Here is a 25,816-nt window from a genome sequence, read left to right as displayed (position 1 = left end):
CCCCTGGTGACATCATCGAAAGTCCTACAACATATATAAAACACAGCGCCTGACCAAAAGCAGAACAACAAAGTTAGGGGTCTTGCAAAGGGTAGGACAAAAATAACAAAATGAGAATACAACTAAGCCGTTATTATCTCAGACACAACTCAGCAGTCCTGACAGAAGACACTGACCTACCACCAGCACAGAGATCCAGTGGGCTAAAGGACCTGCAATGGTGTCACTACTGTGGTAGGAGCCATTATGCAGTTTGGTATAAAGTACTGTATGTGGGTTCTTCTCTTGCTCCGCCCCCTGGTGACGTTATTGCAGGTACTATAGAATATATAAAACACAGAGCCTGACCGACAGAAGAAGAACACACTTAAGGCTCTTGAAAAGGGAGGACAAAAATAACAAAATGAGAATACAACTAAGCCGTTATTATCTCAGACACAATTCAGCTATCCTGACAGAAGACACCGACCTACCACCACCACAGATATTTGGTGAGCCAAAGAACCTGCGGTGATGTCCCTGCTGTGGGAGGAGCCACGCTGTGTTTGTCTTGTGGGGGATCAAGATGGATGTAGTAGAGCTGTGTGTGTGATGTGTGTGGATCATAATGGATGTACCATGTAGCAGAGCTGTGTGTGTCAATCAGGATGTAGCAGAGCTGTGTGTGTGATGTGTGGGGTCAGGATGGATGTAGTAGAGCCATGTGTGTGATCTGTGGGGATCATAATGGATGTACCATGTAGCAGAACTGTGTGTGTAATGTGCTATGTATGTAATGTGTGGGAATCAGGATGGATGTAGCAGAGCCGTGTGTGTAATGTGCTGTGTGTGTTATCTGTGGGGTCAGGATGGATGTAGTAGAGCTGTGTGTGATGTGTGGGGATCATAATGGATGCACCATGTAGCACAGCTGTGTGACGCATTGCGCCACCAGAAACACTGGTACTATAATTTCCTATTAATTACTAGTACTATCAGATGTACACTGGATCCGACGTTGATCTGACAGCTCAATCCATAGCAGAAGTTCGATACTTAGCCCTTAGAATTCTGCTACGGACTTTAGAGGAAACCTGTCACCAGGTATAAACACCATAAACTAAGTTATGGTACTAATATGGCAAGTCCCCCAGAGTCCAAAGAAGTATGTCTTATACTTAACTGGCTCCCCAATCCAGTGCTGTTACCCCTGAAAGTCAGCGTGGATAATGCAGCCGTACTGCTGGCTGCACACTGTGCGCACAACCTCCCACAGCAATCAATGGGAGTGGGCAAACACAACGTGCAGCCAGTGATCCGACTGCACAGTCTGCACTGAATTTCGGGGGTGACAGCGCTGCATTTGCCTTTGGGGGTCAGTATAAGAAATACCTGACCAGGGGGCGTGGCCTAAGCATGGAGGAGTAAGGGAGCACGGCCCGGAGCTCCGCCGCCGTTACCACACAGCAAACCGAGAAAACGGGCAAAAAACCCACTTACCGGCATGGTGAGAGGCAGAAGAAGAAGAGGAGAGCCGTCGCCAGTGAAAAACACCCCGCTGAGCCGCTTCCTGACGAGCCAGAACACCGTCGGCACCACGCGCCGCCTGACCGGCATGGCGCCGGAGCACCCTGCAGAGCGGGCACCCCTCCGTGCGGAGGAACAAGAAGTGCCGCTCCAACGCCAGGACGGGGGACCAGAGGAGGGGAGAGAGCCGGGACGAGCAGCGCAGAAGAGCAGGCACCCGAACGTGCCGGAGACAGTCGGCTCCCCACACTGCTCACACCACGTGGCGCCAGACACCCCGCGCCGCTCACACAGCAGGGGACCCGATCCTCACAGAGCGCAGGTGCCGCATGGCAGCGGGGACCCAGGGACACAACTTCCCCATGGCAGAGACGAGCAGACACAGAAGGGAGAGCGGCAGCAGGACTCAGACCCCGAACGACCTGAGGTACAGGGGAGCAAGGGGACAGCAGGCACACCACACTGCACCCCTAAAAAGGGACCGAACTACAGCAGAGCCCAAACACCTCATGGGGAGAAAAGCCCCACAATCACCATGAAGCCACAGAACACGGGGTCCCCAGGGGGTATGGAGGAAGCGCAGCAAAGAGCACGCCTGCTCCCCCCCACCCCAGCAGTGTCCCCACAGGGAAAACGAAAAACGCAACCAGGCACCCACCAAGGCGCTGAATCCTCCAACACCGACAGCATTAGGGGCCATGAGGCAGCCCTACCCCCACCACAGAACGGAAGAGCAAACCCGGGGAGACAAGCAACCGGAGGCGCCAGGGCACCGGCCGAATATGCCCTGCCACCTGTGACGAACCACCCTGACCCCAACCCGACAGCTCCGGGCTCCACCAACCCAGCGTTGTCCCACGCGGGGGCAATCACTGATTTTGCAGACCCACCGATGGACGTCTCCCAGACACTGCAGGCCCTCTGGGTAATGATGCGAGCCCTACCGACCAAACAAGACCTCGAGCAACAAATCAGACGTATTGAAGAAAAACAGACCGCAGCAATCAATGCAGTTGCCCACACCGTGCAAGACTTGGCCGAGCGGGTAACCGTATTGGAGCAAGATGCAGAGACGTCAATTACAGATTTTCAACAAATGGCACGCACGATTGAAAAACAACAGAAGCAAATCAGAGACCTAACGTTCCATTTAGACGATGTCGAAAACAGAGGCCGCCGCAATAACCTCAAGCTGAGGGGACTCCCCGAAGATATACCGCCAGAAGACTTATATGACCACGTGACTACAATCTTCAACAGGTTATTGCAGCGACCCGACAACAGAGCCATTGAACTTGACAGAGTGCACCGCTTACAAGGTGGGAGAGCCAGAAACCCGAACTTCCCGCGAGATGTAATTTGCCGAGTGCATTTTTACAGACAGAAAGAAGAGATTCAACAAATGGCGTGGGAACAAGGCCCGATCAAATACAACGGCGCTGAAATCACAATATTGCCGGACGTGTCTAGATTGACCCTCAATAGCCGAAGAACGATCCGCCCCCTTCTGGACGCAGCTCGGAAAGCAGAGGCCACCTACAGATGGGGACACCCCTTTCATCTGATTCTTCGAAGGTGCGGGCGCCTATTCACGGTCCGATCACCGGCCGACCTGGAGGGGGCGTTTGACTTCCTGGGAGTGCCCCAGGTGCCAATCCCAGACTGGACATTACCCCCAGAAGAGGAGCCTACCCAATAGAATCCAGAGGCCCAGTCTCAAAGGATAACGAAATCCCACAACGCGCCAAGACACTCCCTAGGCCGAACCAAGCTCACTCAGTGTAATACCTCCTCATTTTTCTTTGCCAGGTTAACCTGTTTTCCACAGGAAAAGAAATACAAGCTACGGCGAGACGGACCGACGGAGTTCCACGGACCAGGCACCAACACCCTAAGCCCGGAACTCCACAGCAGGAAGTCCGGACTGTTGGTTGGAACCTTTCGCAGCCGTGAGAACCTCTGCTCCGCGGGCGGTGACTCTCCGTTTCTCCGTGTTTCCCACGGTTCCCCCAGTAGGGCATTAGGGACCCTGACTCTTCCCCCCTCAGAGTTTGGGAGGGGGGACAGGGCCCCTGAATAACATAGGAATAGGATTACTACTAAGACTACCTTTTGTTTTGTCTACCCCGTCTCGAGCACAACCCCTTCGTTTCCAGTCCCCCCGCCCCCTCTATTCCCGTCCCATACCCTCCCATCCCCACGGCCTGCAGACACTGACTCAGGGACGACGAGACCAGGACACCAGTAGTAACAATGCCTTCTTCTGCATCTAATCTTGTTGTTGTCTCCCTTAACGCACAGGGTCTTAACGTCCCAGAGAAGAGGTCCTCCATTCTCCGTCTCCTCTGGAAGAAGCGTGCTCAAGTGGCCTTCATACAGGAAACCCACTTCTGCGCACGTGCGGTACCCAGATTCTCGGATGCCAGATTTCCTATCGTCTATCACAGCCCGAACCCTGATTCGAAATCCAAAGGGGTGTCTATACTGATCGCCAGCTCAATCCCGTGGGAACACGCAGCTACGAAATCCGATCCCGAAGGAAGATGCCTCTTCGTGAAAGGTAAGCTGGCCAGCACCACAGTCACACTAGCCACAATGTACCTCCCCAACTCCAACCAGGTGACTTTCCTCGAAAGGTCCCTGGAGGACTTGGAGGAGTTCAAAGAGGGCACCCTGATACTAGGAGGGGATTTTAACCTGCCACCTGACCCCCGCACTGACACATCCAAAGGAAGCAGCAGCCTCACCTTAGCCACACACCGTAGAGCCAGGAAAACATTACACAATCATCAACTGACAGATGTCTGGAGAATTTTCCACCCCGACGTAAGAGACTACACATACTTCTCCCCGCCACACAACACCTACTCCCGGATTGACTACTTCCTTCTACACCACTCATCTCTTCCCCTAGTGACCTCAGTAGAAATAGACAATATCACAATCTCGGACCACGCGCTTATCGCATTATCACTAACGCTCCCAACAATGCATGACAAAATATGGCATTGGCGCCTGAACGAGTCACTCATACACAGCCCAGAAACAGGTAAAGAGATCCAAGAAGCTCTTGAGGATTATTTTAGGAATAATTGTACAGTGGACAGTAACCCCTTGACAGTCTGGGAAGCCCACAAATGCGTCATACGGGGAATTTGTATAGGACTGGGATCCCGAATCAAAAAAGAACGAGGGAGGCTTCTCCGCGGGCTATTAGACCAGATCCAAAACCTCGAACTCCGACACAAATCGAAACAGGACAGTACGGTGGGCGCAGAATTAACGGGACTCAGAGACAGACTGCGCACACTATGCTTAGCTCAGGCGAAGGGGACACTAATAAAATGTAGGCGCCATTTCTATGAGTATGGCAATAAACCTAGCCGTACACTAGCGCGTGCCCTCCGGGTAACTAGATCCAGGACATATGTTCCCCACATTACTCCCTCCCCGGGCAACACTCTACATCTACCCAAACAGATAACGGAAGCATTCCGCAACTATTACCAAGCCCTATATAATCTGAATCCCTCGATAACAGAGCAAGAAAAGGCTAGCCGCAAGGCCAAAATAAGAGAATATCTACGACAATCAAATCTCCCTAGGTTCCCACCTGAGGCGGTAGAGGTAATGGAAACTCCGATCACACAGACCGAGCTAGCAGACGCCATAACGGGCACCAACTCGGGAAAATCCCCGGGTCCAGACGGACTCACTCTTACTTACTATAGGAAGTACGCAGAGACACTGACCCCACACTTCCTACGGGCCTTTAACTCCCTCAACGAGGGGGAAGATATGCCCAGAGACACCCTGGGAGCACATATTACAGTAATTCCGAAGGAGGGGAAAGACCCCTCACAATGTCAGAGCTACCGCCCGATTTCTCTGTTAAATGTAGACCTAAAGCTCTTCGCCAAAATACTGGCAAACAGGATCTCCCCCCTACTACAGCACACAATCCATGGAGACCAAGTGGGATTCGTCCCACTTAGGGAAGCACGAGACAACACAACGAAAGCCATAAACTTAATATACCAAGCCAAAAGGCTAGCCCTTCCTGCCTGCTTACTCTCCAGAGACGCGGACAAAGCGTTTGATAGGGTAGACTGGGACTTTCTGTTTGCCACTATGTCTCACCTGGGTATGGGCTCCAAAATGCGACTCTGGATCAATAGCCTCTACTCGCGCCCCACGGCAGCGGTTAGAGTGAACGGGCAAATCTCATCCCCCTTTAATATCTCGAACGGCACGAGACAAGGGTGCCCACTATCACCGCTAATTTTTGTATTATGCCTAGAACCCCTTCTAAATCATATACGCAACAATCCAAACGTGTCGGGGATCAAACTAGTCAAATCAGAACATAAAATTGCGGCATACGCAGATGACTTGCTGTTCTTCATTACCAACCCAAGAATCTCAATACCGAACCTGCTAACCGAAATTAAACGATATGCAGATTTATCAAATTTCAAAATTAATTACCAGAAATCGGCAGCCCTCAATATATCTCTCCACCCGGCACTTGTTAGCGACCTCAAAAGCTCGTTTCCCTTCTCCTGGGCGAACCACCATATTCAATATCTAGGAACCAACATCACAGCGGACCCTGAAGACCTATATGCAGCAAACCACCCCCTGCTCCTGAGCAAAATCAGGACAGACTTAAGCGTATGGACAAAAGGCCAGTTCTCGTGGTTCGGAAGAAGTGCGATATTCAAAATGAATATTCTACCCAGAATCCTATACTTGCTCCAAGCACTCCCGATACACATACCTAGGCAATTTTTTCAACACCTCCAATCTCTGATGACAAAATTTATATGGGCAGATAAAACACCACGAATAGCAAGAAACATATTAACCAGACCAAAAACAGAAGGAGGAATGGGCCTCCCAAGTTTCCCACGATACCACCAAGCGGCCCACCTGGTACGCATAGTGGATTGGCACAGGCACGGGGCCCTTAAACAGTGGACTGCCATTGAGCAAGCAACCACTCCTATCCCTCTGGTGGCACTCCCATGGATCCAGGAACAGACTCCCACAGAACTGGCACAGCACCCCACCATTGGCCCCACCTTAGCGATGACAAACAAAGTGTTTGCAAGACCAGAGATAGCGCCCAAGCCATCCCCCATGTTCCCGATCCTAGGGAACCCTGCATTTCCGCCGGGCAATGAGAGCAAAGCCTTCCGCCGCTGGTTCCAAGAGGGCAAATTCAGAGCACTACATTTTCTACAGGATGACGAATGGTTAACAACGGACGCACTGAACAGAATAACAGACCCCCACCCAATACCCTTCTGGGAGACAATACAATTAAGACACTTCCTTAGATTCCTACCCCATCCAAGCACTTTTAAACGCACAAAAACACAATTTGAACTAATATGTAGCACAGAAGGACCATCCAGACATACCCTGTCACGCATATACAATATCCTCAATTCTCAGTCAGACCCCCACCCACCGGGTTTTATACAGAGATGGGAGGAAGACCTCGAAATCACTCTCTCTACAGCTGAAAGAGAAAAAATCTTTACACTCACACACTCCGCATCGATTTCCAGCAAAATACAGGAATCTGGGTATAAGATCCCCTCAAGGTGGTATAGGGTGCCCTCTCAATTACACAGAATATACCCCTCGGTCTCACCCCTCTGCTGGAGGTGTGGGGCTACACAGGGGACTTTCCTACACATCTTTTGGGACTGTCCGGTGCTGGCTGGCTTCTGGGCGGAGGTATGGAGGATCACATCCAAATTTACACAATACCCAATTCCCAAAACACCAGCATTCTTCCTTCTACACCACAACACGATCCCTCTAACGACATACAAGAATTCAATAGTAAGACATCTGGTCGGTACAGCGAGGTCCTGCATCCCGAGATTATGGCGGCAGACCACCCCCCCTACAGTGGCAATGTGGCTCAGCACGGTGCAGGGGTTGATGGAAATGGAGGACCTTACAGCGACACTCAGAGGAACCCAGGAAAAATTTACAAAAACGTGGTACTATTGGCTGGAGTTCCAAAATACGACGGAATACCAGAGGTTCAAAAACCCCAATAACTGAGGGCTCGTGAACCTGTACCCCATCCCTCCCCTGTGTGTCTAAACCCCTAATGTTTCCTCCTGTCTCTAGTTTAGGTTCATTGTTTGATTGTTAAATAGGACCGAGATAAGATGTGTTAGAGCCAGATAGTTCTGAGACCAGTGGTTCCCGAAGGTAAAACTAAAGGAGAATTATACCCAGACGGAGTATACATTCACCCACCGACCCAAACAAATGAGACCGATAAGGAAATCAAGAACCCCTTATCGCTTTACTCCGGGAATCACAGTGAAGAATAGGAAATTGTATACGTTGATCTGTTATATGCATCTGTACTCAGACAGTGTTTATTGGTAATTTGTAACTAAATTGAAAATGAGAAATAAAGAATTTAAAAAAAAAAAGAAATACCTGACCAAACTCCAAGAAAGCTGCCATATGACCACCATAACTTTGTTTATGGTTCGCATACCTGGTGACAGGTTCCCTTTAAGGTGGATCCGCATGTGGATTTAGTCTCAGTCAATGGGAAAAATCTGTGTGCGGATGCCCGACCTGGATTTCACGCCAAGAATGAAGGAAAAAGTTTGGTACGGTGTTAGCCAGTAGAACAAATTGGGATATTTCTCAGTAAGAGAAACCAAGTAATCTTGTAGATATGATACCTTTTAATGCATAACAAAAACAGATGATGTTACAGCAAGCTTCTGTATCTACTTGGAATTCTTCATCATGCAATAATAGGATATATCTGAAGAAGCATATATTATATCACAATTTGGCGGTTGTTAGTTCATCAGATCACCGTTTTTGCCCCAGCAGACGGATGGTCTCACACCAGTAAACCACATCCAGGCCAGAAGTTTAGTACAAACTTAGTAAATCTGGCCTTTATAGTGGTAAATCAACAGCAATCATAACAAAATCTTCACACTGTTGTTACTCATCACGGTGTACACGAATATATGAAAGTCCATGGCCGTTTGACCTCTACATAACATAGACTTAATCCTGTCTACCATACAGACCTAGCGCCTTAACATATAGTGTAAAAGTCCATCACATCATACCCATCTAGCGTGTCAACCTAGGGGTTGTCCACCCCTGCCGGGTTTGTGGCTACTCCAGCCAGGATGAAGCGTTCAACAGTGGACCACTCAGGGCCATCTCCCTCATGAGCTTTTCAGTACTGCAGCTACATCCATCCATGTGTTAGCTGATTAATTAGGGGGGAAAAAACTTCTGTGCTGAAGATTTTCCTCTCCAAACCTGTTCTCAAGCCCCCTAGAGACCACTTCTGGTACTGCAATCCTACATATAACCCTCCCCTCTAACAAAGGCTGCAGGTCTTTTCACAATACTCAATCCCCTGGGGTCAAAGATCCTACCTTGAGTAGTTCTCAGCCCTATTAACTCAGCTGGCTGAGCTATAATAAGGGGCCTATTTTCTGGCTATTGTTGGGGGTCTGGAACGCAGACCCAAATGCGAATGTTGCCTGTATCCAAATTAAGAGGAAATATTATATAGAGTACTCATAGTTGAGAACCATAATAAGCCACTACACAGACCGTCTAGTGATATCAGTATGAGTTCTGTTTATTGTTGTACATTGCTAGTTTATATGCAAGTTGTAAAGAAGGCGTTTCCAAATGTTAACTGATACCTAGTTTCTTATTTAGTTTCAATGTACTTTTGGTGACCAACCCCTCATTCCAACAGGTTACAACATGACTGTAAATCAAAAAGCTTTCTAAACAAAAGGTATCAACAAAGCTGTTTGAAGTAGACATAAAACAGTTACAATGTGATAATAAAGGTTGACTCCTGGCTGTCTACTGGCTGAGTACATTTTTAAGATTACACTGTTAATTACATTCCCAAACCAGAATGTAATCTTCAAGGTCCATCAACAATTTGCACATCAAAAGAGGGGACATTGTTTCTAGTTTACACATAGAACTGGTTCAGCCACCTACTCGGGAGTCAGCACAAAGTTGATAAGTTGGTATTCAGTAAGATAGCTGAATAAAATCTAATTAATCATACATTTAGTATTCTAAAATCAATATTCAAATAGACTCTTGAATATACCTTTTTACATATGATTCTATATCCAAATTCTACTAGCAACTTCCGGAATGTTTTACATATAATACATAACATTATGTAACCAAATAACTAATGTCACATTTATTACACTGTTTCCTTATCTTTCTTAGGTTAGGTTATTAAAAATATTGATTGACCCCTATCACTATCTCACTTCACATGCAATGTCTGGAAAGCGAAAACACTCTTCCTGTCTATAGCACCAGCTACTCTTTCCCTTTGCTATAACTTGAACATCTTCTGGGCTCTTCTGCCATTTTTATTCTCTTTGAAGCTTCAAGGCTTTGCAAGCCACCTCAGGCTCTTCTACCAGCTCTTCTCAGATCACCTGGAAACTTGACAAGTGACAAACACCTACTGTAAAACCATCTTCTTGAGGATTTTCGCTTTCTATAGTCTTCATGACAACTTTCTGTCAACATCAACCCCCGTTCACACTTGCTATCCATATTGTTGGATACATCACTTCTGTCTACCAGACTTTGTATCACAGACACCTGTATAGCAGTGTGTACTTCACTCCAGTCTCTTCTCCGCCGCGTTAGGTTCTGTGTCACTAAACTATCGCATTCAACTAAACACTTCACGTTGAGTCACTGGCCAACATCTTCTCTCACCATTTCCATCATGGAACTTTCTGACACTATTACATCTTCACCCAACTTTGAAACAGCAACATACTGTTTTGACTTTCCTTCTAAGTGTCAGAATTTCGGGACCATGACTACGCTCCACCTTCGTCTTCACAGAAAGCTTATTTCTCTTTACATGAATCATTCCCTCTGTCACACATTTTGCGATCTGGGTTTTCATGACTTTTACTTGCTATCTGAACACAGACCTAGACTTCTCTAGTCTCTGAACTTTCTTTTTACCAACATGACTAACAGGCACCCAGTATTTTACCTTCCCATGCAACTTCATGACAAGCCCTTGTAACACAGCCTTTTCTTTAAAGACCTCTTTCATCTCCAACTTCATTTGGAGTACTTCGTTTTTCAACAGGGTCTGTTGTCTCCGAAAAACTTCCAGTTTTTCATTTTGGCTTTTCCTGTCAACTTCAAAGGCTTGTTTCCACCACAAGATTCTTTCTGCATAATCTTGCTTCTACTAAGCCATTTGCTCCTTCAGTACCTATCTCAGGCCAGCTTCACCTTCTGACAATCTTCTGAAGTACTCATTCTCATCTACCTTCTGCTTTAGGGAGACTTCAGCCTTCCGTTTCTCTTCCAGGAACCTTCCTGTATCAGCCTTCTGTATAGTGGCCTCTTCCTCTGCCACGGACCTTTACCTCTCAGCTTCTTCAGCGAGAGCACATAATCTGACAGCTTCCTTTCTGCTAACAACCATTGCATCAGTGCTTCTTCTGTTTGAGCACTCAGCCTGAGAACTTCTCCTGCAAGTTCTCTTACTCTTTCTTCTTCCAGTATCCTCTGGTTAGAGTCTTCTTTTACGAAGCGACACTTCTCTGCTACTTTAGCACGTACCTTCACAACTTCACATTTGAGGTGGGCACGCTTTTCTTCCAGAACTATGTGTTGCTGCTCAACCTTATTTGGCATTGTCTTTAGCCGCATAATTTTTCGGTCAGCCCACAACTTGTGGGAAGCTGTTTCTTCAACTATTTCTCTCTGTTTCTCTCAACACAGGCATGAATAACTTCCATGGTTCTATGGCAGACTGGTCTTTCAGAGAAATCTGGTGCCTGATCACCCTCTAACATCAGTTTCGAGATCATAAAACTCTCGCATCCATATCAGTGGACTAATTAAGTATTTACTCCTCTGCTCATCCTGTCCTATACATATATACAGACACCTCTCCAGATATATCCTATTGTGCCCAATGAAGAATCCTGTGTAGGTCCGAAGGCTTGCTATAACATTATATCTACATGATTAATTTGTTTCTCTTACTGAAAAAGATATAATTTTTTTTACCACAACATAGATTTAAGGATCCCAGTATGGAAAAATCTATACCATATGAATCACAGGGTGGATTTTCATTGCATTCAATAGAATGCTAGAAGGAATCAGTGCCCAAATCCATGGCAACATTCCACCTTGTGTGAGCGAAGCCTTACTGTGGCTCAATCGCAACCTGCAGTAGCACCCTAGGATCACTGAGAGGTGAAGTAAATAATACTGATTATCACATTAATATGTCAAGGTTTCCTAGGGGGCTTTCTCTTTCTGACATTTTACAATGGGGCGATCTACTGGCTAGAGCCAGTACTGCAGTATGTGACATGTTGGAGAGGCCCCAGACAACAGAGCTGCCAGTAATATACAGTAAGAATACCCTACTGGGCATATTCTGATATCGGAGCTGTACAGCCTTCAATCAGAATGTCTTTAGATGTAAGACAGTGGATTGGAAAGGGTTAATACATTTATGGCAGGAACTCCAACACATGGTTTACTTAAACTGGCATATGAAGTAGCATCAAAACAAATTTTTTTTTTTACAGAAAACACTATAGTGGAAGATTTACTATTAAACTAGTTTTGTGGTGCCAATTGCACAAGAAAAGTATCATACATGCTTTGCACCACTTTTATGTGTTTCAGACGCCTTTAGACATTTTTTTTGCTATATTTGAAAAGGCGTGTGGCTATGTGGAAGGGTGTGAAGTTTTATAGGAAAGCGGGTGTTGCCTAAATGCAACCTCATGCGCCCAAAATGCACCACAATTTAGTGGTGACTTAAAACTAAGCCAATTATGAGAGTCTAAAGATGCCCCAGATTTATCACCCAGGATGAGCCACTGTAATAAATCTGTTGCATTTTAAGATCGTGTAAGTTTGCACCGTCTAAATATTAGACAGTGTATAAGTAAATCTTCCCCTATGTGTGAAACCAGCCGTTAGTCATCAGTTAGAAACAGGAAAAATGGGAAAGTGTAACTTGTAAGGAACCCTTCACACACAGGGCCCCCTCGCCACACTAGGAAAAGGTCAGCAGTGCTTCACCCCTCTGATTAGTCACATTATATGGAAGCTGGATGATAGAGCCTGTCAGTGCATTCTCCTCCCCACCTCTGTCCCATCCTCTCTGGTGTCTTTAGGCTCTGGATTGAAGGTGACAGAGCCGGGGAGTAGAATGCATTCACAGGCTCTGTGTACAAAAATAAAGAATACTATACTCCCCAATCTAGCTTCCCCACCAATCTACTCTGGTACAGGCCTTCTTCTTTTAGACAGTAGCAATCATGTGTTAAACAGCAAGTAACCACTACTACCAATCCTTAATTTCAGTATCAATAGCCAGGAATTGGCCACAGCGGTCCCATGTTTCGGTACATACACCATGCTACATTGAAGGGAGGAAAGACTGAAGCGGAGCGGATCAGTAGAGAAAGTGAGATGGTTAAGTACAGAATTTTTTATTTACCAGAATGCATAATGGGATATTATTACTGATGGGTCTCATATGAGGTATTATTGCTGATGAAAGCTATAATAGGGCAGTATTACTGATGGGGGCCATAACAGGGCATTATTACTGTGTTGGGGCCACAACGGAATATTATTACTGATGAGGGCCATAAGGGACATCATTACTGCTGGGCTATAACAAGGGCATTATTACTGAATGGGGCATAAGGGGGCATTATTGATATGAGGATGCATGAAAGAAGACATTATTACTGTATGGGATTATAAAAGGAGTCATTTTTACTGTGTGGTGGGGCCTAATTACTATTTGAGACACTATGGATAGGGAGATTGTATAGAAAAAGTAGGGAGGTTGCTGGAAAAGTAAGGAACCAAAGACGTCTATACATTAAATTACACACAGACAAGTTGATTCTGGCAAAAGTCGTCATGGTGGTGTGAAGGGATGGAGAAGAACAAAAGGGAAAGTGAATGACTCCAGTCAAAAGGGATGTCACCGGTGATCACTGTGGTACTATAATCACATACATGGTCTGCAAAGCCCTGTGTAGCGCTAGTATCTACACATAATATCTAAAATCTGGTCACTTTTGGGGAGTAATATTGGTCCTTGTATAGTGTTTTTTACCTGTTTTTTTTTATTTTTATTGTATGTCTATGCAGGCACCTGAATTATAAGTTATCTGGGTGCCTGGTTACATATTTCCTATGAGTGATGGGGAGAGGGGTAGGCAGACAGACATGTTTTAATGCTTGTGCCACTGATCTTTTAATACTATAAGAAAATGGTGCCGGCAGGCATGAAAAGAAGTTTTGTGGAGGGGAAAGAGGGAAGATAAACTATTGCACCAGGACCGATGAGTCTTTAGCTATGCCCCTTAGTGACTGAAATGAAAAGTTATCATTCTGCCTATACCTTTATATATATATCTAAAGATCCTTAGTCATACATATATACTGCCTGAGTAAGTACATAAGTAACATGTAAACTCCACACTAAATAGTGATGCTGTATCAGAAAACATAGTAGAAATAGTAAAACTGCAAACCTTCGGACACTGCTCTCTCTATTATCGTATCTTATAGCTGCGCTGCTGAAGGAAAGTGGGTGCACTGGCACCCAATAAATAAACCCGTAATTGGTAAAAGATTCCTGAAGCTACATGCAATTGAGTCCTCTTGGTGCTTCATAGCAGCAGCATCAGTTCTCCTGCCCTGGCATTTTTAGAAGAGTCCGAGTAGTCAGAAGCTGCGGCCACTATGAATCACCCAGAGGGCTCACTTGACCTCTTGATCGTGCATGTAGCATAGGGAAGGTTTCAGCTCTCCTCTTTCAAGGGACTGTTTAGTGGGCTCCGATGCGAAGACTGACTCCCCATTAGCAGGAGGTTTATAAAATAACCTGAAATATTGAGTGCTCTCAGACAACAGATATGCATTACACAGACAGGCAATAAAGGATTGATTCCGCCAGGTAGCTATAAAGCACCCTACAAATGTCTTATGGAGCTTGTTTTCTTTACAATGGCTCAGGTCCACCCAAAGGATAATTAATATTTTTCCATTCTGAAGAAAAGTTAATTATATCTAGAATTCTGACTCCACACTAAATAGTGATGCTGTAACTGAAAACATAGTACAAATAGTAAAACTGCAAACACTCTAGTCTCTTTATTGTTTATCAAGCAGAACTCCATATGGGTTGTATTGGCTGTAACTAATGCTTCAGTGTACTGTCACTCAGTCCCATTCAAGTGAATGGACTGAGCTGCAGTACCAGGCACAACCACTACATAGTGTATGGAGCTGTGCATGGTAAGCAATGAAGAGGATAATCGATGGGGGTGGCAGAGGTCAGACCACCACTGATCTGATATTGATGGCCTATCTTAAGAAAAACTTTTTTAAGGGCTGGGCAGATGATAAAATTTTAAAGAGACAGCATACTCACCTGTCTTCAACTCTCCTGGACCCAGCTGAGCGTCTCCCACTGCTTCATCCCTGTCTTCTGGCGCAAACAGCCATCGGAAGTCAGGTGACTGCTGCGGCCAACCAGAGACTGCAGAATCACTGCACCAAACTCTTTGGATTAAGGTGCCCAGAAGGTGAGTAGTGATGCCAGGTGTTCAGATAGTAAGGCTGCGGCCTCTATTTAGTCACAGCAGTCACCTGGCGTCCGGGGACGTCCACAACGGGGGACAGGGATGGAGCAGCAAGAGACGCTCAGCTGGGTCTAGGGAGGCCGAAGACAGGTAAAAATGCTATCTTTTTTTATTTTATTACCTGCCCAGCTTCTTAACATTTTTTCTCTTTTTATCACACAACCCCTTTAATATTAAAGTCCTGTAAAACCTTTTAAAGTGGTTTCCTATTAAAGAGATGTATCTCCTAACCACAGCATGGAGGAAAAATGTATTCTCACTTGGGGTCCGACAACTGGGATGCCCAATGATCATGAGACTGGCATATCCAAATGCCCCATGTGTATGAAGGGGCAATGCGCATGGGTGACCACTGCTTCATTCTTCCTGTTACTTCACTTGCCTCCAGGCAGCCAGTCACATGACCAAACCCTGGTCTTAGGGAAGGTACTGCTGAGGCCAGGGGTTAGCAGTAGTGGTCAGGTGATTGTATTACCTCAGAGGAGGGGAGACCGTAGCAGCACGGACCAGCCCCCAGGAAAAGCGAGATGTGCGCAACCTTGAAGGCAATATTACTGAGTGAGGGCATTGAGACTGGGGGCACTAATGCAGACAGGGGTATAATAGGAACACTATTAAAAGACTGGGGCATAAAGGGGGCATAATTATGTGAGAGTGTAAGGGGTTTTACTAAAGAGGGATCATAGATACATAAACCACAACATATGTTAGAAATGACCCACAACCTGTTTTCACAACCAAGTTAAACAGAGGCATCTGCAAATACAAGAAATAAGAGGAGAAGACCAGGAGTCATGTGGCTTTCTACATGTAAGTCTAGTGTTCTGTACCATCTTCAGAACTCTGATTGACTTCAATGCATCCCGCACGTGTGCATACCTCATCATCCTAATTGAAAGGGCCTCCCAATAAGTGTTGGTCCCTATGATGGGAATGCCACCAATCCTATGGTTATGTCATAAATGTCTTTGGTAGAAATATCCCATCATAAAGTAATTCTGAGGTTCACGTTTTTTCACAATATGCTTTTTGTTAGTTTGCTTTGATCACAATGTATCAATCTTGAGGATCCTATTCATTTCATGGTAACATAGCATGTTAGGCCGAAAGGAGACAATGTCCATCTAGTTCAGCCAATGTCAACGGGACTCAAACTGGTACACCAGTTTACACCAGTCTGCAGAACAGACAGGCCGATTGCAAAGGACACAAATGTGATCCTAACATTAGGAATTGTGCCATACTGGCTCCAAATACCCATGCTGTATTTAGCACCAGGTTATGCCTGTAATAAATTGGTTCAGTAAGATATGTGTTCTGCCTATTACTAACTTACCCTGGAGGGATAGATGCCCTACTGCTGCTCCCACTGGTCCTCTGCACTCCCGGTCTGTTCAGATTGTTCTGTCCTGGGTATGGTGCTGGTCCCGGTACACTCTGACTACGAGAAAATCCTGAGCCATTTCTGATTCCTCCTGCTGGTCGACCTCCTTCCCCTGGTCTTCCCCAACCGGCAGCTCCACCACTATACGTATTGCTCTGTCTTATTCCAGATGGATGGAGTGGAGGAGGAGGTGGAGGTGGCAAGTTAGGTGGAGGCCCAGGGGGAACCTTAACTTTCTGTGAAGCTAGAATAGCATTAGAAGCTGCTCTGGTGCTGTTTACTAACAGACACTGGGGGCAAGAACAGGGTAATCCAGAGCCGGACCCCACTGGCCACGACTGAGACTTAGGTATGGACCCCATTGTCAAAGGATATGCAAGATCCATGCGTCTTCTTAGTCGCCGCTTACGATGTGTCTGCCTGTTGACCTGACACATGCTATGGAAATGCACCAAGTAACAGAAACCGAGTGTAGTGAGGTCCAGCCAAGGGTGCTGTTTCTCATAGGCATTCTGAATAGCAATGCAGATTTCTGTATCATAAGGAGTCCAGGAACCAGCATCATTCTCCCATTCCCATACGATACCTTTGCCTGGGGCAGAAGATGGTTCGAAAAAACTACGTCTTACTGGACGGACAGTCCCTGTGGAAAAAGTAAACCGTTTAAAAAACAGTTCATTGAACATCTTACACCCTATAGAGACAAAACTACTTTAATGCCAAATCAACATGTGTACCATTTACATTTAAAGGGAACTTGCCATGTTGAACATGCAGCCTGATCTATGGGCAGCATGTTATAGAGCAGGAGGAGCTGAATATATTGATATATAATCTTGCGGGGGTAAAAACTCTGTATAACGTATATTTGATATATAGCTTTATAGGAAAAGATCAATGGATCAGGGACCCCAACAGACTCCAATGCCGGTCTATTTGCAGCTCAGTCCTCACACAGTAAAAGGTTGTTCCATATTCGCATCACTTATGGTTTGTGGAAACCTTAGAAGTATCATATTAACACCTTTGCATAATAAGCATTTTATAATGACTAGTGCTTGATGGCAATATCCATGCCAGCCTGGATGACACAATGACTTTGCAGCAGGCTGCAGACTAGGCAGCACAGAAAACAACCAATTCAACCAACAGACAGGGTGACATAATGACGAACAGACAAATAAAAGTTGACTGCCAAGTTTATTTCTGCTGATCTACCCTTCTGACCTTACAAAGGTGCCCCTGCAGTAATGTGCCAGTTATGTCTACTCATCTGATATAAGATGCAGCACCAACACTGAAGAATAAATGGCACGCAGAAAGAGAAAAGGGAAATTCTACTGGTTCCAATATTATGCAAGCAGAGATGTATATAAATCACTTTAGACTTGTTATATAGTAGGATGACACCTCATTGCGAGTTTGTCCACTAGAGATGAGCGAGCACGCTCGTTTAAGGCTGATGCTCGAGAGAGCATCGGTCTATTCCAGTAACTGCTTACTCGTCCGAGCAAATGCGGGAGGTGGGGTGGGGCGGTAGGGGGTAGAGTGAGAGAGACTATTGAAATCAATGGGAAAAGAAATGGGATCACTTAATTCCATCTTTCTGCTCCAAAAACTGAACACAGAGACAGAAAGCCTAAACGCTGGTGTGAACGAGTCCTAACAACGAAAATGAGTTTAGAAGCGGTCTACAGAAGACATATATCAAAGCGGATGTGGAAAATGTCATTTTTGAGAAACCCTTAAAAATAAAAACAGCCACCAAACTGGCTGCCCTAACAACTAGTCCACTTTTCCCTTTTACCAGTTGTGATACATCTTGCCCTACGTCTTCTGTTAATATGATACTGAATATTGGGTCCCTGCCTAAAAAACAGTCCAGCCAACCTATGGCAGAATCTCATTTCATTTCAGATATCGAGGGGTTCAAAATTCTGGGAAAAGATGTGTCAGCAAAATGGCCCAAATTAACAAATTAAGCTTTCTACAAAGTGCATTGATTTATTGATTTGCTTCCTACACACTGTTCAAAATGTGATGTTAATGCAAGAGAATGGACACTTTTCATAGTGCAATATGCTAAACGGATATGGCCAAAATGAACAAAAAATATATACAATTTAATACAGCCAGAAGCTGCAATAAGTAAATGTTTTTCTTCCTTAAGAAGCAACATTTGCTGTAACATAACACGGATATAAAAGTCAGCTTTCCTTTTCTTGCCAAACACTCCCTCCCTTTCTTCTGACTCTGCAGGTCTGCGGTCACAACAACAAGCAGATAATTAATAACCCTGTTGGGAGGTGTGTTTTGAGTACCAGATGAAACTGTCCCCAAGGGCCAACCAACTTAAAGAGTCCCTGGGCAGGAGAACCGGCTTCAGGAGGCCTTTGTGGTTCAGCAACTTGTATTGTGTTACGATGCTACATCAGGTATTGCAGTGCGTTGTCCTGATGCCTTAATGCAGTATTTACACTGGTGCATAATAAAAAAAAATGAGCGATTCGCTGTTTTTTCTGATGTAAATCTTGCTATTATATAAAGATGATGACCAGAATAGTGCATGACTATACAGCTGATGCACTAAGAAATGGGGCGCTGGAAATAATTCCCCTGCATGTAAGAGTATTGGAGCTGCGGTGTTGGATTTGGTGCCATCACTACTAATCCTACAGTATCCGTAATGATTCCATTCTCAAGTACAGAATGAAAATTTTCGGGAACATATTTACACTAAAGTGGCATATTTCTAGTGCGTACTCCAATACTGTGTAAGTACATTAAGTATATCATTACAGTGGCTAATGAGACAATCACATCAAGAGTACAACTTCATGTATAGCCTTGTTGCAGGGGGCCACTAACAGATGTCCCAGATATGTGCTGGAGCCAAAGATTGGATGTGGACTCGAAACTGTTAATGGACAATCTGTATGTAAACATCTAAAGCCCCCTAAAAGCACGGTCTTTGCAATCAATACTTAAGACCTTACTAAAACACAGACTGTGATTTAGTTCACACGGGCACTATAGGATCTGTTCTCCCTTCTACCCATCCTATCTAAGAGGAATGCCAGCCTTGGGACAAAGAAAAATATACTAAGCTTATTCTTTGGGAATTCTTTCATTCCTCTCTACATGAAAACACCTTAAGATGATATCTGTTTGCGTTTGGTGGAAGAAAACATGGAAGGCAATATACAGTAGATCTTTCTAATACAAGCCTGAACTGAGCATCAACTTTTCCCTACTTGATCATCATGTTAAAAAATCTGACAGAGATGAATCATTTCAGATTTATTTCTACCTTCAATGTGACCCGTTATCTGTACAATTCTGTTGAAAAACAAAGTGAAATGTTTTAGGGTGGAAGAACTAAAAAAAAAATATATAATATGGTTGTGTAAATATGCACATCATAAAACTAACACTTTGCTGATGCACCCTTTGACTTTATGACAGCATTCAGTCTTTTTGGAGAGGTGTCTACCAGCATGGCACATCTTTGCCCATTCTTCCTTCCAAACGTGCTCCGAATCTGTCAGATTGCAAAGGTTTCTCATGTGTAGCGCCCTCTTTAGGTCAAACCACAGATTATCAATGGGATACGGGTCTGGGCTCTGGCTGGGGCATTCCAAAACTTTGATCTTCTTCTGGCGAAGCCATTCCTTTATTGAATTGGAGGTGTACTTTGGGTTGTCATGCTGAAAGGTGAAAATCCTCTTCATCTTCTTAGCCGAGGCCTGAAGGTTTTGTGCCAAAATGGACTGATATTTATTTATAATTCCCTCCACTTTTACTAAAGCCCCAGTTCCAGCAGCAAAAAAACATCCCCACACATAATGCTGCCCCCACCATCCTCACTGCAGGTATGGGGGTATTCTAGTGATGTGCAGTGTTGGCTTTGTACCAAACATACCTTTTGGAATTATGGCTAAAATGTTCCCCCTTGGTCCCATCAGACATAACACAATCTCCCACAGACTTCTGAAAGACTGGATGGAGGTTTTGGTAAAACATAACCGGGCTTGGATGTTTTTCTTTGTTAGAAGAGGCTTCCATCTTGCCCCACTACCCCACAGCCCAGACATATGAAGAACACGGGAGATGGTTGTCACATGCACTACACAACCAGTACTTGTCAGGAATTCCTGCAGCTCCTTTAATGTTGCTGTAGGCCTCTTGGCAGCCTCCCAGACCAATTTTCTTCTGGTCTTTTCATCAATTTTTGAAAGATGCCAAGTTCTTCCTAATGTCACCATTGTGCCAAATTTAATCCACTTCTTGATGACCGTTTTCACTGTGCTCCATGGTATATGTGATGCCATGGACACTTTTGCTATCCTTCTCCTGACTGATATCTTTCAACAATCAGATCCCTTTGATGTGTTGTCACTTTGTACGAACCAGGGCTTTTGCTGAAAAATGCAATAAAGCGCCCTTCACACGGGCATATTTGCACATGTATTTGTGTACACAAAATTTGTGAGTGCAATATGCAGAGAGTACAACCGTAAAATTCAACGGATTCGCTGCGTATTTTGGTTACATACAATAGAAACGCTGATGCAAGCACAAATGAAAACATTGTTCAGTCCTCAAATACGCGTACGCTCGTGTGAATGGGACCTAAAAAATAGTCAGGAAAATCCTACTAGGACAGCTGAACGTTATATGGGGTAAATCAGGATCACTTTAAACACTGGCTGCGGAGTGCAGACTACTATTTATCAAGAGTTTAAGGCCAGCTTTATACAGGTGTATTTGCGCAAAATTTGCGTATACAATACGCAGTGAATAGGGTCCATTGATTTCATGCACATTTTGATTGCACAAATAAAAAAAGCAGCATGCTCTATTTTCCTGAGCATTTGTGCCCCCTAGAAGTCAATGGGGATGCGCAAATGAATGCGCAATATGCTAGGAGATGCGTGAAACACTGCGTAATTACACACGAAAAGGAAAACATCTGAAACTCATTAGACCAATTAGCCATTTCAATGGCTGGGAGAGTCAGTTTGTTTTTTAGCGTGCGCAAAAACTAGCAATATATATGCAGATGCACACACAAAAAGCAACGTTCGTTCTGCAAATACGCAGTGCTCTTGTGCGCGCAAATACTCGTACACTAGTGTGAAGTCGGCCCTAATGTGAAGGGCTAATTCTGAACACAACCACATCCCCAAATATAAAACGGTGTTCACACTTATGTAACCACATTACTTTAGTTCTGTTATTACTATTTTTCCACCCGAAATGATTTCACTTTGCTTTTCAATGGAGTTGTGCAGATAACGGGTCATATTGAAGGTGGGGATGAAACTGAAATGATTCCTCTTTGTCAGATTTTTTACCATGACACCTTTTAACAGGGGTGTGTAGACTTCTTATATCCACTGTATATGGTACAAATCAACACTAACACCTCTAATGGCAGTGGACGGTTGTAGAAGGTAACCTGGATTATAATGCACAAGGAACATGACTGAGGTTCTTCATCGCTTTGTATAGGAAAAACTACAATTGCAAATATCTCCTTATTTAGATAACACGTGCGTGTAAACATGCCGACTTTGTTAATGTTTAGTGTACTGTAACCAAATAGAAAATGTCAGTGTTTGATTTATTGTACTCAGACAAGTAACAAAACATCCTAAATTACTCCACAGAAGAGAGACTGAAAACATAAGATTGAGATGATTACTAAGAAGCAGTGAATTGGAAACCGGCAATAAAAGTATTTAAAAGGGTTTTCTGGGACTTTAACATACTGATGGAAAACCCAACAATATTTTATCGGGGGGGGGGGGGGGGTTACAACCTCAGGGTCCCCTGCAAATACGCACAATGGCGGTGAAAAGACTGTGGTACTCCTGTGAGCACTACGTAGCTTTATTGTTTATAGCGGGACAGAGACACGTCCAGAAAGTAGTTGTGCCTGGTACTGCAGAGTGAGCCATTCAAGTGGATGGCAGGCCATTGTGCCTATGTAAACTCTGAAGGGGACGTGGGTCTTGCAGATGCACCATGGCCCCTTTATTACGCTGATCAGTCAGGGCTTTGGAGGTCAGACCCTCACTGATAAAAACATTAATGGTCTATCCTTCGGTTAAGTAGTCAATGTTAATGTCCCAGACAACCCATATAAAGAGAAGTTTCCTTAGAAAAATCCCAGTCTTAGAGTTATAATATTTTTGCAGTCTCTCGAATATTCTATTAATTTTTAGGTTATGTAGGTCTAACACAAACTGGATTTATCTATTATAGCACCTAGCACAGTACTCATAGTGACTGATGGACTAAAAGTGATATATGAAGTCTCCATTAAAGGTCATGAGCTTCTTATCATTCACTACGGCCATGATACACTTCATCAGGTTAGTAAAATACATCTAAGGAGCACTTGCATTTCTTTTTGTATTACTTTGGCAGGGCATTCTTTAATATATAAATACTCTAATTGACCAAGCGCTTGTGAGCGTATCTGTGCCTGCAATTTATGGAGACCTTTTGGATAAGTCTTTAAAGGGGTTGTCCATTTGTTAACAATTGATGGCCTATTCTTGGGACAGGCCATCAAAAGTAGGTTTGGGCAGTCCACCGCCTTGGACCCCCACTGCTGATCTATTCACAGGGTCACTGAGCTGATTTCTGCAGGAAGCAGACAGCTCCATTCGCATTGCAGTGGTCACGCTTGGTAATACAGGCATAGTTTCCATTCACTTCAATGTAATACCAAGCCTGTAATACCAAGCCTGGCCACTGCAGTGAGAACGGAGCAGTCAGCTCAGTGCACAAGCACACTGGCCCAGTGAAGAGCTCATCAGGGGTTCTCGTGCAGCAGACCACGCTGATCCACTATTGCTGGCCTATGCTGTGGATTGGCCATCAATGCTTTATAACTGGACAAGACCTTTATAGTGGAACTCTAATTTTAAGAATTTTTACCACAAAATATAGCCACCCTGTAATATGTTTTGTTTTGCATATTCTTGATAACAGCACTAGTGACAAACTGGAGGAGGAGGCAGCAGCACTGCCTCTAAATTTTGGTTGATGCCATCTCTTTGGCCATCCTCTGAGTATATGTGGCTAATTTCTAGATTACCTATAATAGTTATACTTTTCACAGTAAATACACTTTCCCATGATTTAAAAATGAAACATGTGAATCATTTCATATATTTCACAATGAAAATCTCTTATACGGTATCTCAAGTATTACCTGTGTCCTGGCGATATTGGTGCATAGTCTGGAGATCAATGACATATGGCGCTAGCTGGGTGTCCACCTGCCCTAATGCCACTCGTCCCCTTCCATCTTCTCGTAAAGCATTCTCAATATGATGGCACACAGTTGCAGTATATGGTCTCCAACGTCCATGCTCATTCAGCCATTCCCAGACCACAACCCTTGGAGGAGCCCCTTGACCTGCAAAATTTTGACCACTAACTGACTGAAGGATACCTGGACGTGACATGGCAAAAGAAGAAACACACAGGCACTAGAACCTTTCGCCCAGTATCAGGCAGGAATATGGTGGAACAAGTAGTTTGAGTGGAGCAGAACTTGGCACTTAGATTCAAGGCTGGTTTTCACGTTTGACACAAATGCAGAATATTATATTAAACCAATAACATGAGCTTGTTTATCACTGCAGTTCCCATCTTTTTTATATAAGTAGATGCCCCAGTGAATTGCATCGGGACACCAATTATAAGGCTCAAGAAGATGCACATTGTAGCTTTGCCCCAAAGTCTAATATTCCCCGCTGTTCTAGAAGTAAGTCCCGAGTCCTGGTGGTCAGTTGTCAGCTCTTGAGGCCATATGTCCATAAGCATTTACTGGAAGAGGTGGGCATCTGCAAGAAGAAAAAAAAACGATGATGTAGTGCATTTGTTGTCTAATGCATTGTCACACTGCTATGCTCTGTACCATCTTGGCATACTAAATACATTAAACCTGGCTTTTAGCAGCAATGCCTCCCTTCATACACACAAGACTGCTTTTTTTTCCATTTTATGTTTTTTTCAGAATCATTGTCTCTAGGCAGATACAAGTGTATACTAAGCAGAACCCCATAAACTGATGGTCCCATTAATTCATCAGTACAGCTACCAAATCACAACAAACATGCAATTAGCTCAGTAAGGCCATGCATTCAGAAAGAGACCCCCTGAAATCTGTAGCTATAGATCTATCAATGCTTCCCTGCAGAATAGAAATTATGTTGCAATGTTGCATTTCCTATATACACACTACAGCAGCCCCCATGGATGTACTCACGGTCCTCTGCTGTCAGTAGTCCATATTCCGACCTCCCTTGTGTGCTGTTCCCATGGTGGGGGTGCTTGGTGTCCCCCCCAGGATAGGAGGGTGGCTCTGTATATGCGGCTGTGGATCCTGGTAGCCGACAAGTGTGAAGAGGTTGCATTCAGGGTTGCTGGAGCTGCGCACAGTCTTCAGGTGGAAGCAGGGCACTGTCTCCTGGAGGGTGGGTGGGGTGAGTGACCCCTATAGCTGTGGCTCAGTGGGAACAATATACTGTGCTGCAGCCCCCCAGCCTTGTGCCATCAGCTCAGCTGCAGGATCCTTGTGATATGCTGTGCAGAATCCAGACATGTTCAGCTTCTGCTGCTTCCTCTATTAGGAAGTGTCACTCTCCTCAGTCCTTCTCCTCTCCAGCTTCCTTCCATCCCCCATCATACTACAACCTGTACAATGAAGCCCCTTCTGCTCCCCCGTGTAGCCCTCTTCCCATGTCTGCAGCCTCTGCAGCTGCTCCAGGGACAGGGGGTAGTAAATGCAGCAGGCATGGAGGGAGGGTTGTGGGGTTCTGTGATATGTGGATGGACACTCAGTAGGCAATCACACATAGATGCAAGTATTATATCCAGCCTGCACGTGTTATATACTGTACATCAGCCCCAGGACTGCAGTGCTATATGTATGCACATAAATCTCCAGGCTGCATTATCATCCACAGACACAGAGCCCATGATCTCCTGCTGTGACACAGTAAGAGGCAGGGCGGCACTGCAGACATTAGATGTGACCTAGAAGTAGATGACATGGATGCAGGGAGCCACTGGAACCTTTCTTACTGTGCTCTGGATCACAGGATAGGATAAGTATATAGTGGTCAGTACTTGGACTGCTGGGAGCAGTAGGGAGCAGACACACACC

General features: G+C 44.9%; 1 protein-coding gene across 2 annotated transcripts in view; it reads right to left on the bottom strand.

The window, feature by feature from the left end:
• The window catches only part of DTX1 (deltex E3 ubiquitin ligase 1), a 48,472-nt gene extending 23,134 nt beyond the window's left edge, over positions 1-25,338 (bottom strand). For both annotated transcript variants that reach the window (XM_066603817.1, XM_066603818.1), the window contains exons 1-3: positions 24,917-25,338; positions 23,855-24,491; positions 16,579-17,269 (exon numbers count right to left, since the gene is read on the bottom strand). In XM_066603817.1, coding sequence (XP_066459914.1) covers positions 16,579-17,269; positions 23,855-24,110 — 947 coding nt within the window. In that variant the 5' untranslated portion in view covers positions 24,111-24,491; positions 24,917-25,338. The remainder of the gene's footprint in view (positions 1-16,578; positions 17,270-23,854; positions 24,492-24,916) is intronic.
• Between the last annotated feature and the right edge of the window lie 478 nt (positions 25,339-25,816).

This window comes from Eleutherodactylus coqui, chromosome 5 (genome assembly GCF_035609145.1).
Source record: "Eleutherodactylus coqui strain aEleCoq1 chromosome 5, aEleCoq1.hap1, whole genome shotgun sequence".
Lineage (NCBI taxonomy): Eukaryota > Metazoa > Chordata > Amphibia > Anura > Eleutherodactylidae > Eleutherodactylus > Eleutherodactylus coqui.
This window is presented reverse-complemented; position numbering and strand designations above follow the sequence as displayed.